This window comes from Onychostoma macrolepis, chromosome 02 (assembly GCF_012432095.1).
Source record: "Onychostoma macrolepis isolate SWU-2019 chromosome 02, ASM1243209v1, whole genome shotgun sequence".
Classification (NCBI taxonomy): Eukaryota; Metazoa; Chordata; class Actinopteri; order Cypriniformes; family Cyprinidae; genus Onychostoma; species Onychostoma macrolepis.
Genome location: NC_081156.1, coordinates 32,186,303 through 32,202,125, shown reverse-complemented (window position 1 = coordinate 32,202,125; position 15,823 = coordinate 32,186,303). Strand labels below are relative to the sequence as shown.

General features: G+C 33.5%; 4 protein-coding genes across 8 annotated transcripts; all 4 read left to right on the top strand.

Annotated features, from left to right (window-relative positions):
• Positions 1-645: 645 nt before the first annotated feature.
• On the top strand, positions 646-2,296 carry LOC131528752 (CD59B glycoprotein-like). Its single transcript, XM_058758106.1, has 3 exons — positions 646-682; positions 926-1,048; positions 1,157-2,296. The coding sequence occupies exons 1-3, from the start codon at positions 646-648 to the stop codon at positions 1,264-1,266; spliced, it is 270 nt and encodes an 89-aa protein (XP_058614089.1). The 3' UTR covers positions 1,267-2,296.
• Positions 2,297-3,500: 1,204 nt separating this feature from the next.
• On the top strand, positions 3,501-6,790 carry LOC131529851 (CD59 glycoprotein-like). 4 transcript variants are annotated; one of them, XM_058759810.1, is made up of 4 exons: positions 3,501-3,547; positions 5,272-5,324; positions 5,969-6,088; positions 6,415-6,790. In XM_058759810.1, the coding sequence occupies exons 2-4, from the start codon at positions 5,276-5,278 to the stop codon at positions 6,528-6,530; spliced, it is 285 nt and encodes a 94-aa protein (XP_058615793.1). In that variant the 5' UTR covers positions 3,501-3,547; positions 5,272-5,275; the 3' UTR covers positions 6,531-6,790. The 4 variants fall into 4 exon arrangements, with proteins under 4 accessions (XP_058615793.1, XP_058615796.1, XP_058615789.1 ...); XM_058759813.1 differs by lacking the exon at positions 3,501-3,547 and adding an exon at positions 3,666-3,716; XM_058759806.1 differs by lacking the exon at positions 3,501-3,547 and adding an exon at positions 4,227-4,750.
• A 3,257-nt stretch (positions 6,791-10,047) lies between these two features.
• LOC131531506 (CD59 glycoprotein-like) lies at positions 10,048-12,059 on the top strand. 2 transcript variants are annotated; one of them, XM_058762315.1, is made up of 4 exons: positions 10,048-10,106; positions 11,357-11,412; positions 11,547-11,669; positions 11,794-12,059. In XM_058762315.1, exons 2-4 carry the CDS (start codon positions 11,361-11,363, stop codon positions 11,901-11,903), a joined length of 285 nt encoding a protein of 94 aa, XP_058618298.1. In that variant the 5' UTR covers positions 10,048-10,106; positions 11,357-11,360; the 3' UTR covers positions 11,904-12,059. The 2 variants fall into 2 exon arrangements, with proteins under 2 accessions (XP_058618298.1, XP_058618291.1); XM_058762308.1 differs by having other exon boundaries at positions 10,059-10,106; positions 11,360-11,412.
• A 1,086-nt stretch (positions 12,060-13,145) lies between these two features.
• Positions 13,146-15,446, top strand: LOC131525242 (CD59 glycoprotein-like). Its single transcript, XM_058752628.1, has 4 exons — positions 13,146-13,328; positions 13,997-14,049; positions 14,137-14,259; positions 14,833-15,446. The coding sequence occupies exons 1-4, from the start codon at positions 13,270-13,272 to the stop codon at positions 14,943-14,945; spliced, it is 348 nt and encodes a 115-aa protein (XP_058608611.1). The 5' UTR covers positions 13,146-13,269; the 3' UTR covers positions 14,946-15,446.
• The last annotated feature ends 377 nt before the right edge of the window (positions 15,447-15,823 follow it).

Sequence of the window (15,823 nt, the reverse complement as noted above, 5' to 3'; positions counted from 1 at the left end):
GCACAAGTGACTAGATGATGTGGAGTACTTGAACAAGTAGTTTTGAGAATTTCATTTCTGATCTGAAAAATGCACCAAATCATCTGAGAAAAACTGTAATGCAAATCATCTGCAGAATAATAGAATAATCTATTAGATTAAAAACCAGTGGGGTCCAAATTTCTGGAAATAAACAAAGTTTTGAGATTTTTTTAAAATATAAAAAAATACTTCTTTATTCAACTATATATCTCAATTAAATATCTAAATAATTATTTAGCCAAAAACTTTGATGTCAAAATCAGTGAGTATTAAAAAAAAATTATGATGCATTGAATATGATACATATAACGCATATATACCGGTATTATGAATATTTGTTTGATGAAATATGCGTGAATTAAGGAAAAGAAAATAAGAAATAGTTGAACGATTGCATGTAGCATGTGGGCAGGTTTTGCATTTCTGCTGGAAATTAAATTTCTAAAATTTTTAAAAATAAAAATAATAAAATACTACACTGATTATCTTCTTTATATCACTTTAAATGTCAAATAAATATCCAAAAAATATTTTTGGAAAGAGCTGAACACCAAAAATCAAATACATCCAATAGCCTAGTTTAAAGTCAAAATCAGTGTGTGATTATTGATTTCTTGTCATGAAATGGACTTCCAGATCATCCACAATGCAATGAAAGAATGTGGGGAAAAAAACATATGGCAAGAGAAAATAAGAAAAATGTGGTTTGTGGACAGGTTTTGCTTTTGCATTTCTGGTAGAGAAGACATGACATAGCAAAAACTCCAAACCACAGCTTAAAGGGTTTAAAAAGGCTTTTATTCAGTACATGCAGGGTTTATGTACATGTGTTGTAAGCTCTGTGTACATGTAAGAGCGTATCAAACATGGAGTGTGAAATCAAATATTGTCCCATGTGTTTAAGGCTCGGCTCTGGACTGCCTGCACTGCGTCCCAGAGAAAGCAGGAGGGGCCTGCGAGATCACCACCGTAACCTGCCCACCGGACAAAGACGCGTGTGCCGCTGCCAAGTTCCGCAGAAGCCCATGTGAGTGATGAAGCCCACCGTATCCATTCAGACAGTGACTACGATCTGCTGATTTCAAATTTACAGTTTGAAAAACGATTAAATGTCTTGTGGTTTTGTTTGAAACAGACGGTCATTACCAGAAGTGCATGTCCATGTCAGGCTGTGAGATGGTGAAACAGAACGCTTTCATCAACATCAAGTGCTGTCAGAAGGACTTCTGCAACACCTTTGACTGATCTGCCGCTGCCATATATCAGCATGACTCATAAAACAGCTTTCAATAAAATAGACACATGAATCAAGTTACATATGTTTATGCATGTTTTTTAGAAAAAGTTTTTTTGTGCAATGTTACAAAAACAGCCTGTTTCAATGTGGTCATTAATATTAAAATAAACTAAGCATGCTAGCATTTTTGTTGATGGTGTGATTTACTTGCTTTTTAATACAGATATCATACAAATACATACACTCTCACTTCACAGAAAATTGTTTATAAATGATTTTAAAAATATATACAAAATTACCAATAAAATGCAATAGAAGACTATTTACATCACAAACAAATATATTGCAATATTATTAGTGCATATCATTTGCATTAATTGAGTAATACAAAGGGGTTACAAAAATGTAAAACCTAATATAAAAACATCCTTAAAAATGTTTTATTTAGTGATCAGTAAAACCTTTTTATTTTACTAATCATCAGTCGGTCCAGGAGCCAGCTGATTTGTTTTTATTATTTTTATTATTATTATTATTTTTGTTATTATTATTACTTTTTTTTTCAACTGCTTAAACACCTTTTCAAAACTTTGCACACAAATCCAAGAATTGCACCCACAAAATGCAAAATGCCTCACATCGCTTGCAAAATGAAGCACTGCATTCAAAATATCACAAACACATCTCAAAAGTAAACACCTTTGCCATAATATTAATTCCTGTTAAATGTTTGTGTGTTACATAGAGAATTGTGTGTTGTGTTTTGCAAAAAGAGTTTTATGAAATTGAAAACTGAGTCAAAGGCTGAGAATTAGTGTATGGTTTTGCAGATTTGATATGTGGTTCTGCTGTTTGAGTGTCAGCTTTCAGGAATTGTGTGACAAAGATTTTGTGTATATGCAGTTGAAAAAAAAACTGTATAACTTGTGTTTATGATTATTTTTTATTGATATATGCTTGTATGTTGTTTGTTTTATTTGTGTACTGTATTTGCACATTTGATTCGTATGTTTTGATATGAATGAATATGAATTGATACACATTTGTTGGTTTTGAATTCACTGTACATCTTGAAAATATGTTAGTTGTATGTGCACTTTTGTGTTTTGAATTTAATATTTTTAGACATTCTTGTACATTTATTTTGTAAACATTTATATATGAATTTACAGTACTAACTAAAAATGTTTTACATTTCAAAATATATTTGTTAAAAATGTATTATTTGAATATTTAAATAAACAAAATTTGTCATTTTGATTAAAATAATTTGATAAAAAAAAAAAAAAGGTCACACTTTATATTAGGAGGCCTTAACTACTATGTACATTAAAAAAAAAAAAGGTACAATGTACTTATTGTGGTCATAATGTATTGCAAAACACTTTTGACACTATTGAGGTGGGATACGGGTAAGGTTAGGGACAGGTTTGGTGGTATGGGTAGGTTTAAAGGTGGGTTGAGGTGTAAGGGATGGGTCAACAGTGTAATTATAAATATGTAATTACAGAACTTAATTACAGATGTAATTACATATAGGTATTTTAAAAATATAAGTACAATGTAAAAACATATATATGCACATTAAGTGCATTGTACCAAATTATTAATTTAAATGTAAGTACATAGTAGTTAAGGCCACCTAATATAAAGTGGGACCAAAAAAAATACTGATCTGAATTAATATAAATAATTAACTCAACTGTTGAGTAACTTTTCATTGGGTTAAAATAACCCATATACCAACCCATAGTTGGGATATTTTTTAGTGAGTACCAACTAACATAATCCAAAAATTACGTCAGAATAGCTTTACGAACGATTTGCACAAAAATTCGTTCTGCTCGTGTTTCATGAATGAGGCCCAATATTTTTTTAAGTCATTTTGCTCTTCAAGTAAATGTATCTTGATTTATTAATTTTTAGATGTTTGTAATGTAAAACAAGACAAGAAAATTCAATTAACATAGGCTTTCAGTGTCAGTGTTTATAGAAAAATCTCAATAACCAGCAAATAAAATATGGAGAACCACAACTGATCTGATGAGATTTACATCACATGTTTTTACAGTACATGATTAATCACTGTTAGATCAAAAGGCTGTACATCTTATCAGCCAGTTAAATAAGCCACGAGCAGAGCTAAATTAAACAGACAATAAAGCCTTGCGCACACATGAACCTTGGACTCAAAATGAACTCGCACTCATTCAAACATTTCAAATGCTTGTTGAACAGATTCAGACTCCAAACAACCAGCAAAAGTGGTTAATATCTACATCCTCTACGGTACGTCACCAAAAGACATGTAATAATATATCTCTTTATCACCTGTCCCCTCGGGCTCTTGTGTTCCTTAACTTTGTTTTACACAATATTGAACTTTCCTGCCAAGCCTCATACTCAAAGAAAACATTCGTCATTTGTTGACCAGCAGCAGCTCCCACCTGCAGTGACGGTAAACTGTCCATCATCTTCTCATGAAACTCACCGGACCTTTCCGACCTTTACTGCAGCGTTACTGTTATATAACTAAGATTTTCATCAATTATTCATATTTTTATATTTTCAGTTTTCATATTCATTTTAGTTAAATCAAGTCATTTGATTGTGTTTCTGTCATATTTATTAGTTACTGTGCTTTTAAATACCCATATAGTTTTTATTAATATTGATTTTAGTTTTAGTACATAAAGTTAAACTAAATGATAATTAGAAATATTGGCAAAAAGCTGAAATAATTTGAAGTTTTCTATGTTTTACTTTATATATTGAAGATATCTAAATGAAGAATATAATAATATATAATTTTATTCTCCAAAGAACCAACTAAACCAACTCAAGTATCGGTATAGCCAAAAATGATTTTTGCTGTAAAAAAGTTGTAAATAAAACAAAAATTACAGGAGTATGTTTTACAATAAATACTTTTTTAGTCTTTCTTTCGAAAATGTCATGTTTAAAATGCATTCCCATTTGTAATTATTTGTGAAATGTACTGTTTTTCTTAGTGAAAATTGTTTCACCACTAAATTTGCTAAAAGAAGAGGGATCTTTACTGAACCCAAAGTGTTGGAAAAAACAACACTGAACTTGTATGTATGTATGTAAATGCATTGTTGAGAAAGAGAAAAACATAACCATAATAGTGTAGACACAGATAATAATATTTAAGAAAACGTCCTTAATGGACTCACACCACATTAAAAACAAGTGGTTTATTGTAGCAGAACAGGTCTTGCTCAAGCATATGACACAATCAGTACTGATGATCTGAAGCTAATGCATGAGTAAACCATGACCAAACACAGTTGGCAAATGTTATTGAGTGTATGTGGCCTCATTTTAACACAATGAACAGGTTGCAAAAACTGTGGGAATTCCTGAATTACTGGAAATGATTCACTCCTGAGTACATGAGAAGAATATAAGAGACACACACAAGTGCTTATTATGAACTTACAATACACTTAATACTACATCACTTGGGAGGTAAGTTTTTAAAACAATACACATGCATGCTATTAGATATTTGCAATTTCTGTGCTTAGATTTATAGCCTTATAGATCAGTTCAACACTAAACTGCACAGATTTTTATATTTTATTTTATTTAAATTAGTACAATTTGACTTTGTTTGTAAAGCATTTTAACACAAGAATTATAGCTTCTTTTTTTTTCTGGGATTTTTTGCTGGTGTTATCATTTGCCTGGTGAAGATGTAAGCTTGATCGCTTAATAAAGTAGCAGACATACACTGATCAGATATTGGTAGATTAGTTTGTTTCTTAAATCACTTTGTTTTTATTGTTGTGATTTTTATTATTTTTAATAATGACTATTTCACCTCCTTTTATGTAAAGCACTTTGAATTACCATTGTGTATGAAATGTGCTATATAAATAAACTTGCCTTGCCTTGCCTTGCCTCTGAATTGCATTCATTTTTTGGTCTTTTCCCACTCTTATTGTTGATTTTTAATTATTATTAATATATTCAGCTCTAATCAACAGAATAATGAAGACTTTGCTGGTGGCCCTTGTTCTCGTTCTGGTGTTGAACTACGGTGAGTTAAACAATGCTAATTAAGGTTAAATATTAGCATAATTCAAAGTTTTATTTTAGTAACACTGAGAGACTATTATAGTTATTTTAATATAATGATATATTTGACATATTTTCCATTTTCATTGTGTTTTTAATTTTTTTATTAGTTTGTAATTATTATTATTATTATTTAATATGTCTATTTTATGATGGCCGAGAGAGCTCTGCACGCTGCAACTTCAGAAAACACATGCAAATAGAAAAAGCACCAGCAAATCAAGAAAACATCTTCATCAGTTTGACAGCAGGTGCTGCAAATGCTCACAACAACCAAATAATGAATTTTATTTGCAGCGTTTCTTTGTTTGGTTGTGTTGTGAGCATTTGCAGCGCGTGTGTTGTCAAATCGATGGAGTTGTTTTCTTAATTTGCAGGTGTTTTTTTCTATTTGCAGCGCGTTGAGCTCTCTTGGCCACCGTACTATTTAGTTTTTATACATTTTTATTTCAGTTCTAGTTTAGTAAATGGAAATTGAGAAATGTTTCCTTGGCAACCTTTTATTCAATATATGTATGTGATGTATGACTCTGAATGTGCTAATATAAACTCTATAATAAAAGTTCAGTGCTGATTTGATGTTAACGCATGCACTTTGTGTTGCAGGATCCGCACTGAAATGTAACCACTGTGTTCCTCAGGGGGGCACACGCTGCACACAAACTCAAGAGACCTGTGGCTTTGGACAAGATGCCTGTATAGCGGCCAGATTCAACTTCCCTCCCTGTGAGTTTAACCTTCCTGTCAGCTTCAAACTGTAGACAGATATAAATGCATTATATTATTATAAAATCTTCTAAAATATTATCAACTGCAAAATTGCACATTTAATTCCCAATTTAATTCAAAATTACCACAATTTTAAAATATACAAATAAAAACTAATTCAAGCTATTAATAAAAACTATAATAGTATCAGTGATACTAAAATAACACTGACAGGGACGCTACCAGACTGAAGCTGTAATGTGATGCAGATAAATGTTTGTGATTACATAAAATCATGATGTGCATAAACATCAAATATGTTTTGATTTCTCTATTTCTTCTAGTCATGGGCTTTCGGAGATGCAGCAGTACGACGGAGTGTCTTATTCTCTCGAGTAACACTGCCATGAAAGTGAAATGCTGCCAGTCGGACCTTTGCAATAACATGGCCATCATTTAGACTGACTTCTGTCAACTCAGAACATGAAACTGTTTACAATAATACAGATGTTTAAAGAGGCTTCACCATCTCTCTTACTTAAAGATTTTGCATAGTTTACAATACGAGTTACTCATGTTTGTGATTTATTTCAGCATTTGCCACAGTTGAATAATTGTGGAATATGTGAACAATTTACAATTGAATTAAAAAAAACTAATTTAAGAGTTTGAATAGATGTATGTTTCTGAAATTCAAAAGTGAAATAAAGGTATACTTGCACCAGCTAAATGGCCATTTCCTTATTAATAACAATGTACAGACTGATATTATTGCTTTTATGTGAATAAATACAGGTGCATTGCTACTTTCAACATGATTTGTTCTTCAGATATTCCTAGTTAAATACACATTTAAATACGCTTGTATGCAAAGTGTCCTACATTCATTTTTTTCGACCACTGAAAATGAACTCAACTATTTGCATGGAGCCACACTGAGATCCCCATTTCTCTGGGTTTGAACCATATATGGCCTTAAAAAGTTTCTTAAGAACCAGAATCTTTAATACTACATTTTTTTGGTACTCAGAAAAGTTAGATGCAATTGTTGAGGAAAACCAGATACATTTCAAGTTTCAACATGGTTTGTTCTTCAGACATTCCTCTTTTAAAGAAAAAGTATCATTTGTATGTAAAGTGACCCACATTTGGGTTTTGACCGCTAAAAATATGTACAGTTTAACAATTTACTCTTAAAGCACATTGATATCCCAATATCTCTCAAAATGAACCTTATGGGGCTTGAAAAATAAAGATACCAAAAGGAATATATATAATAAAAGGCATGCAAACTTTGGGGGAAAAGTGCAAAAAGTGTCACCGTTAGCATGTAGTGCAGCAACAGATCTACCAATCTCTGTGTAAAAATAACATAAGGATGCTGCCATCTTTCTCAAAAAGTGACCTATTGAGAAATGTTTCCTAGTGATTGTGTAAAAAACAAACAAACAAACAAACAAAAAAAAACTGTCCAGTACAGCCTGCAGCGCCTCGTCCAAAGCACCTGGTGTCGCTCTCAGCTCAAATCTACTCAATCATCTGAACTGTTCACTGCATACTGTGACCATTACTGTATACTGAAAACTATTTGTAAAAAATAGATGAAAGGTATAGAGTTGGTAAAACTGTACACATTATACAATGTAAACAAACATTTATAAGAATAGCATGCGACATTATTGTTGCGTAATGTCATTATGTTGCATGTTTAAGCAAATGGCAAACAATTTCGTCTATTTTTGCTGTATGCATATGCATGTGCTATGTGCAAGTTTCTGAGACAGAGTGCTTAGACCGTGTAAGAATGAACATCTGCTCTTGCACAACACATCATCCTACAAAACATTAACATTTTATCAAATGTACCCAAGGGCATACAGTAGGTTTGATTTTGACATGGGTGACATTGGTTTACCTTATGTTTTTATATAAATCAAAAAAAAAAAGAAGCAGTTTTCTAGTGTATTAACAGGTATTGTCACGTATGACAAAATAACAACAGTGGTTAGTTAAACAGTGGTTTTAACTGTATTTAACTGTATATAACTTTATTTTAACTGATTAAAATCAGCATCCCTACTAAGTTATACTGCTATTTCAGTAAACCTTGCACAAGCACATTAAATAAGACAAGAGAAAAACACTTTATCTTTGTTGCACAAAAATGACTGTTTCCAAGATTCCTGGAAGTTTACTGGCAGCGTCACAGTATATAAGAGACAGACACATGTGCGGATGAACCGACTTCTTCTCAGCTTGGCTCTGCTTCAAGTCAAGGTACGTTAACACGGCATTATGCAACTATTTGTTAGATGAGACTGCATTAAGTTAAATTCAGTTTAGATTAATTTAGCAGTTTTAATGGGATAATTGTAAGAAAGTTGTAAGACATTGTTTCAGACATTGAAATACAAATTAACAGCATTTTCACTTTTGGATCTAAACTACTATTGTTCTCTGGTTTGTCTAGAATAATAAGACATGGAAAGATAATTTAACAATAATTCTGAGAAAACTGTTAGGGTGCAGGTCATTTCTCACCTCAAAATCAAAATAATTGTGCATTTTGCATTGTGACATAATTAAAAATTAACCATATTTCTTCTTACATTGTCAGTATTATAATGCATGAATAAAAACAAACAAACAAAATTCAATACAGTTATGAGAATCATCCTTTAAAATCAGCCAAATAAATTCAACAAATGTTACCTAATATTTATAATATACTATTTACTATTATAATATTAAACATTATGTGCTATATAAATACTTTATGAATAAAGTATCATGAAAATTATCACAATATAAAATTATACAAAAGAATATTCATAATAATAATAATAATAATAAAATAAACGTTGTAATATGGCCTAGACCAGTTCTAAAATGCTTAAAATGTTTTAAATATTGTATTTGATTAAATAAAGTATTTTAATTTTAATTGAATTATTAACGTCTCATCCGTCTTTCGGATGAGATGTTAAACCGAGGTCCTGACTCTCTGTGGTCATTAAAAATCCCATGATACTCATCGTAAAGAGTAGGGGTGTAACCCCGGTGTCCTGGCCAAATTCCCGCCACTGGCCCTTGTCAATCATGGCCTCCTAATAATCCCCATCCACTTGATTGGCTCTATCTCTCTCCTCTCCACCTGTAGCTGGTGTGTGGTGGCGCACTGGCGCCGTTGTCCCGTGGCTGCCGTCGCATCATCCAAGTGGATGCTGCACACTGGTGGTGGTTGAGGAGAGACTCCCCACATGATTGTAAAGCGCTTTGGGTGTATAGCAATACACAATAAAAGCGCTATATAAATGCTTCATTCATTCATTCATAAATATGGAAGCTCAAATGCGATATACATAATTGATGCAAACTATTCTTCTTTTTTTTCAGGCAAACTATATACCATATAACTATATACCATACCAGTCGCTATTAACAATACATATTGTTGTATTTTTGAAATTTTGTAAAGCCCTAGTCAGATTAGTCAACTGATTAGCTTTCTGTTTTATTCAGCAGAATGATGAAGGTTCTGCTGCTGGCTCTTGTTCTCACCCTGGTGTTGGCGAATGGTGAGTTTGTATGTTTAAAGCCAAACTGCTGTTTTAGATCAGTATCCTTATCTAAAGTGTCTGATCATTTAAAGTGTCATAAAGTCAATAGTTCTTAATCAGATGTTGTCTAATCAGCCTAATAACTGTTGTAGGATCTGCCCTGAAATGTTATAACTGCGTCCCCGGCACCCCTGGAGGAAGTTGTGTGACCACTCAGGAGACGTGTGGCTATAAAAAGACACCTGTGTGTCTGCCAGATTCACCAGCTCTCCTGTGAGTTTCCATCGTGTCAAAAACCATCATGTGTGCAATAGATGCACAAAAATACAGGAGCTTTAGAAACACTTTATCTTTGTTGCACAAAATGACTGTTTCAAGATTCCTGGAAGTTTACTGGCAGCGTCACAGTATATAAGAGACAGACACATGTGCGGATGAACCGACTTCTTCTCAGCTTGGCTCTGCTTCAAGTCAAGGTACGTTAACACGGCATTATGCAACTATTTGTTAGATGAGACTGCATTAAGTTAAATTCAGTTTAGATTAATTTAGCAGTTTTAATGGGATAATTGTAAGAAAGTTGTAAGACATTGTTTCAGACATTGAAATACAAATTAACAGCATTTTCACTTGTTGGATCTAAACTACTATTGTTCTCTGGTTTGTCTAGAATAATAAGACATGGAAAGATAATTTAACAATAATTCTGAGAAAACTGTTAGGGTGCAGGTCATTTCTCACCTCAAAATCAAAATAATTGTGCATTTTGCATTGTGACATAATTAAAAATTAACCATATTTCTTCTTACATTGTCAGTATTATAATGCATGAATAAAAACAAACAAAACAAAATTCAATACAGTTATGAGAATCATCCTTTAAAATCAGCCAAATAAATTCAACAAATGTTACCTAATATTTATAATATACTATTTACTATTATAATATTAAACATTATGTGCTATATAAATACTTTATGAATAAAGTATCATGAAAATTATCACAATATAAAATTATACAAAAGAATATTCATAATAATAATAATAATAATAAAATAAACGTTGTAATATGGCCTAGACCAGTTCTAAAATGCTTAAAATGTTTTAAATATTGTATTTGATTAAATAAAGTATTTTAATTTTAATTGAATTATTAACGTCTCATCCGTCTTTCGGATGAGATGTTAAACCGAGGTCCTGACTCTCTGTGGTCATTAAAAATCCCATGATACTCATCGTAAAGAGTAGGGGTGTAACCCCGGTGTCCTGGCCAAATTCCCGCCACTGGCCCTTGTCAATCATGGCCTCCTAATAATCCCCGTCCACTTAATTGGCTCTATCTCTCTCTCCTCTCCACCTGTAGCTGGTGTGTGGTGAGCGCACTGGCGCCGTTGTCCCGTGGCTGCCGTCGCATCATCCAAGTGGATGCTGCACACTGGTGGTGGTTGAGGAGAGACTCCCCACATGATTGTAAAGCGCTTTGGGTGTATAGCAATACACAATAAAAGCGCTATATAAATGCTTCATTCATTCATTCATAAATATGGAAGCTCAAATGCGATATACATAATTGATGCAAACTATTCTTCTTTTTTTTCAGGCAAACTATATACCATATAACTATATACCATACCAGTCGCTATTAACAATACATATTGTTGTATTTTTGAAATTTTGTAAAGCCCTAGTCAGATTAGTCAACTGATTAGCTTTCTGTTTTATTCAGCAGAATGATGAAGGTTCTGCTGCTGGCTCTTGTTCTCACCCTGGTGTTGGCGAATGGTGAGTTTGTATGTTTAAAGCCAAACTGCTGTTTTAGATCAGTATCCTTATCTAAAGTGTCTGATCATTTAAAGTGTCATAAAGTCAATAGTTCTTAATCAGATGTTGTCTAATCAGCCTAATAACTGTTGTAGGATCTGCCCTGAAATGTTATAACTGCGTCCCCGGCACCCCTGGAGGAAGTTGTGTGACCACTCAGGAGACGTGTGGCTATAAAAAAGACACCTGTGTGTCTGCCAGATTCACCAGCTCTCCCTGTGAGTTTCCATCGTGTCAAAAACCATCATGTGTGCAATAGATGCACAAAAATACAGGAGCTTTAGAAAGACTTTCACACAAACACATGAACAATGGCACTCATTCTCTTTCCCATTCCTCTAGATTCTTACTTCCGGAGGTGCATTAGCATGGCAGACTGCATGATTCTTCAGTCCAGCCCCTATATTAAAGCCAACTGCTGTCAGACGGATCTGTGCAACACCCCGGTCTAGGGTGACCACCTTGTTATTGCTCTGTTTCAGGTCAGCAGATGTGATTTTGCGGGAGTGATAACTTGTAGACTACTAGATTTGTTTTAGATGGAAAGAATATTTGTTATGCTTTAAAAACGCCACTAAGCCTTATCCATCTTATTTCACACTGCTCAAGTAAACCAACAAAAGTCACATCATTTCCATGGTACACTGTGCAATGGAACATTTTTAAGTGTTTCAAAACCAAGGTTGAAAACAGTATGACGTAACAAACTGGTATTCAGCAGAGCAACAGTCGAGTTTGCCAAATCATCTTATTTACAGATGTTGTAATAGCAATAAATATCAGGGTTTACAAAATGAGGGGATGTTGGTGATTCATTTCATTTGATTCATTTAAATTATTATTTTTTTTTACTTTATAAAAAATGTAAATGTCTGAACTGCCTCTGTTATCATGAACATTTAATTAACAGTAGATAAACGTAAGCCTGCAGATTCCCGTCCAGCCCACCTAGTGTCGCTCTCACCTCAAATCCACTCAAATGCCTCAAGTGTTCGCTGTACAAACACTGTACACTGCTTATAACCATGCATTGACAACTATTTTTTTTTAAAGTAGATAAAAGTACAGCAGGTTGAACTGTATTTTATGCAAAAACAGATGTTTCTAAGAGTGGCATGCTACATTATTGTTGCATAATGTCATTATGTTGCGTATTTAAGTGAGTGACAAACAATTTGTCCATTTTTGTAGTCTGTATATTGTGTACAATTTGCAAAAATCTTGTCTGGACATTTAATAGAGACTGAATGCTTAAAAGCAAAGAAGCCCAAACGTTTTACTACAAAGGGCCGAAAATCAGACTTGACTGGTGGCCATGAGCTGAAGTAGGCCTAAATGTTGCATTATATCCAACTATATTACATTAAAATGTACATTTATATATTCTCTACATTTTAATGCAAAGGCCCTGGTCTGGGCATATTTGCTTTAGACTATATAAGAGTGAATATCTGCTCATGCACAACAAAATGATCCTACAAAATATGTAAAATATCTACATGGTAACATTGTAAAATCAAATGCACCTCTATTCCAGTCAGGTTTGCGCAAGCACATTAAATAAGATAACAGGAAACAATGTATCTTTGTTGCTAAACTGGAAAAGGCCAGAACAGAACAAAACAAAAATTGTTGCACAACCACATGGACCAGTAAACCAATAAAAAAGGGGCACTTATCATCTGAAACTTCAGCCAAGAGCACACTGTGAACAAACACTTGTGTTGTGGTTCAAGTTTCTTTGACCTAAATTTAACATGGAATTTCCAAATTTCTGACAAAGATTCCTGTAAGTTTACAGGCAGCATCACAGTATAAATGAGACAGACACACATTTGCATGAACTCACTTCAGCTCAGCTCTGCTTCACAGTCAAGGTACGTTTACGCACATTATGCTATTTTTGTTTGTTAGATTAAACTGCATTAACGTTATTATAAGATTAATTTAGCACTTATAGGAGGTTTGTCTAGAACAATAAGGCATGTAACAATCATTCTGAGAAAACTGTTATGGTGCAGGCCATTTCTCACCTCAAAATCAAAATAACTGAGCATTTTGCATTATGACATTTAGATGACATTAACTGTATTTCTCCACTCAGTTATAATATATATAAGTTATGTATATATACATATATGTGTGTGTGTGTGTGTATGTGTGTATGACCCTGGACCACAAAACCAGTCTATAGCAATAGCCAAAAATGCATTGTATGCAAAATTATTGATTTTTCTTTTATGCCAAAAATCATTAGGACATTAAGTAAAGATCATGTTCCATGAAGATATTTTGTCAATTTCCTACTGTAAATATATCAAAATGTAATTTTTGATTAGTAATATGCATTGCTAAGAACTTCATTTGGACAACTTTAAAGGCGATTTTCTCAGTATTTAGATTTTTTTTTGCACCCTCAGATTCCAGATTTTCAAATTTGGTCTTGGCCAAATATGGTCCTATCCTTACAAACCATACATCAACGGAAAGCTTATTTTCTCCTCATAGCCTAGTTAACTGATTAGTTTTCCATTTTATTCAACAGAATGATGAAGGTTCTGTTGCTGGTTCTTGTTCTCGCCCTGGTGTTGGCTAATGGTACGTTAATGGTATCTTATCTAAAGAGTCTGATTTTAAAATGTAATAAAAAGCATTTTTTCCATAATCAGATTAACTGTGTTATAGGATCTGCCCTGAAATGTCACAACTGTGTCCCCCGCACACCTGGAGGAAGTTGTGTGACCACTCAGGAGACCTGTGGCTATAAAAAAGACACCTGCGTAGCTGCCAGATTCACTATCACTCCCTGTGAGTTTCCTAGTATTACACTCAAAAAAATAAAATAAAATGGTGCTATATTGCACTAAAAGTGGTTCTTTGGCTCATAATCATAGGGGAACCACTTTTGGTGCTGTATAGCATCAAATCTTGGTGCTTCAGTGGTTCTTCAGCGGTTCTTCACCGGTTCTTCACCGGTTCTTTGGCATGACTGAGGGGCTATATAGCACCGCTACCATATACAGAACCTGTTAAGCCCCTTTAAAGGTTCTTTACGAGCCAAAGAACCACTGTTGGTGCTGTTTAGCACCATTTTTGTTGAAGAAATACTGTGTAATATGGCACCTCTTATGGTTCTACATAGCACCATTTGACAAAGGTGCTGTATAGCACCTTTAAAGATATGGTGCTATATGGCACAAAAAGTGGTTCCCCTATGATTGCGAGCCAAGAACCACTTTTAGTGCTATATAGCACAATTTTTTTTTTTTTTAGAGTGTAATTACTGGAAAAAAATAATGTATAGAAAGACTTTTACAGAGAAAAACACACCAGGATGAATAAAGAACCACTTTTCTTATATTTTCTTATCCATTCCTCTAGATTCTTACTTCCGGAGGTGCATTAGCATGGCAGACTGCATGATTCTTCAGTCCAGCCCCTATATTAAAGCCAACTGCTGCCAGACGGATCTGTGCAACACCCCGGCCATTTAAACCCACAAATCTCAATACATATCAAGCCATAAAGGGAAAAATGACCCAAACTGTGGCATTTAGTGCATGTCACACATGTATAAATTAGCGAAATTATTTACCAATGCAAGACCATTATAGGTTAATGTTGTTATAGGATGTTACACAACATGTAAATTATTATTAAGGTGATTCTTTCAGTATGGCCACTTTTTCATATCTGTATTCCATATTCATACTAAAGCTAAAAAAATTTGCCTGAACAAAATCTTGCATTAAGGACATGATTGTGCTAAAGCTGTTTATCATTTCACCTGTGTCTTTACGTCTGAGAGTGTATAGTTCATTTGTCACGCAACAGATTGAAAATGAACACATCGTTCATAAATGACCCTTCACTAATGTGCAGTAGGTCATACAGGCATTACATGTATAAAGAAATACTGTATAAAGAGAATACTGTGCACAATATACCTAATAAAATTATTATGGATGTAGATAAAGTACTGTTTTGTTGATTTACACTCTTAAAAATAAAGTGTCTTAATTGGCAGTAATGGTTCTATTAAGAGCCTTTAACTTCAATGGAATCTTTCCATTACAAAAAAAAAAAAAAAAAGTTCTTTAGATTTTTAAAATGTTCTTCAAAAAAAAAGACAGTTGCAGACAGTTCGCATTGAAGATTTCTTACGAAATAATGGTAATTCAGCTGTCCTCTCAGACCGCACGTAAAAACAAACATATTGCACAAAGCACAGTTCAGCCCGATTCACGAACAAATGACTCTTATGAGCCGGTTCTTTGTAGTAGGCTAATTCAAAAGCATACAGCTCAACCAGTAACCCGTTTCCTGAAACAAATTAGGCTACTCTCCTGTGTCGTGTCGGATCAATGAGCTT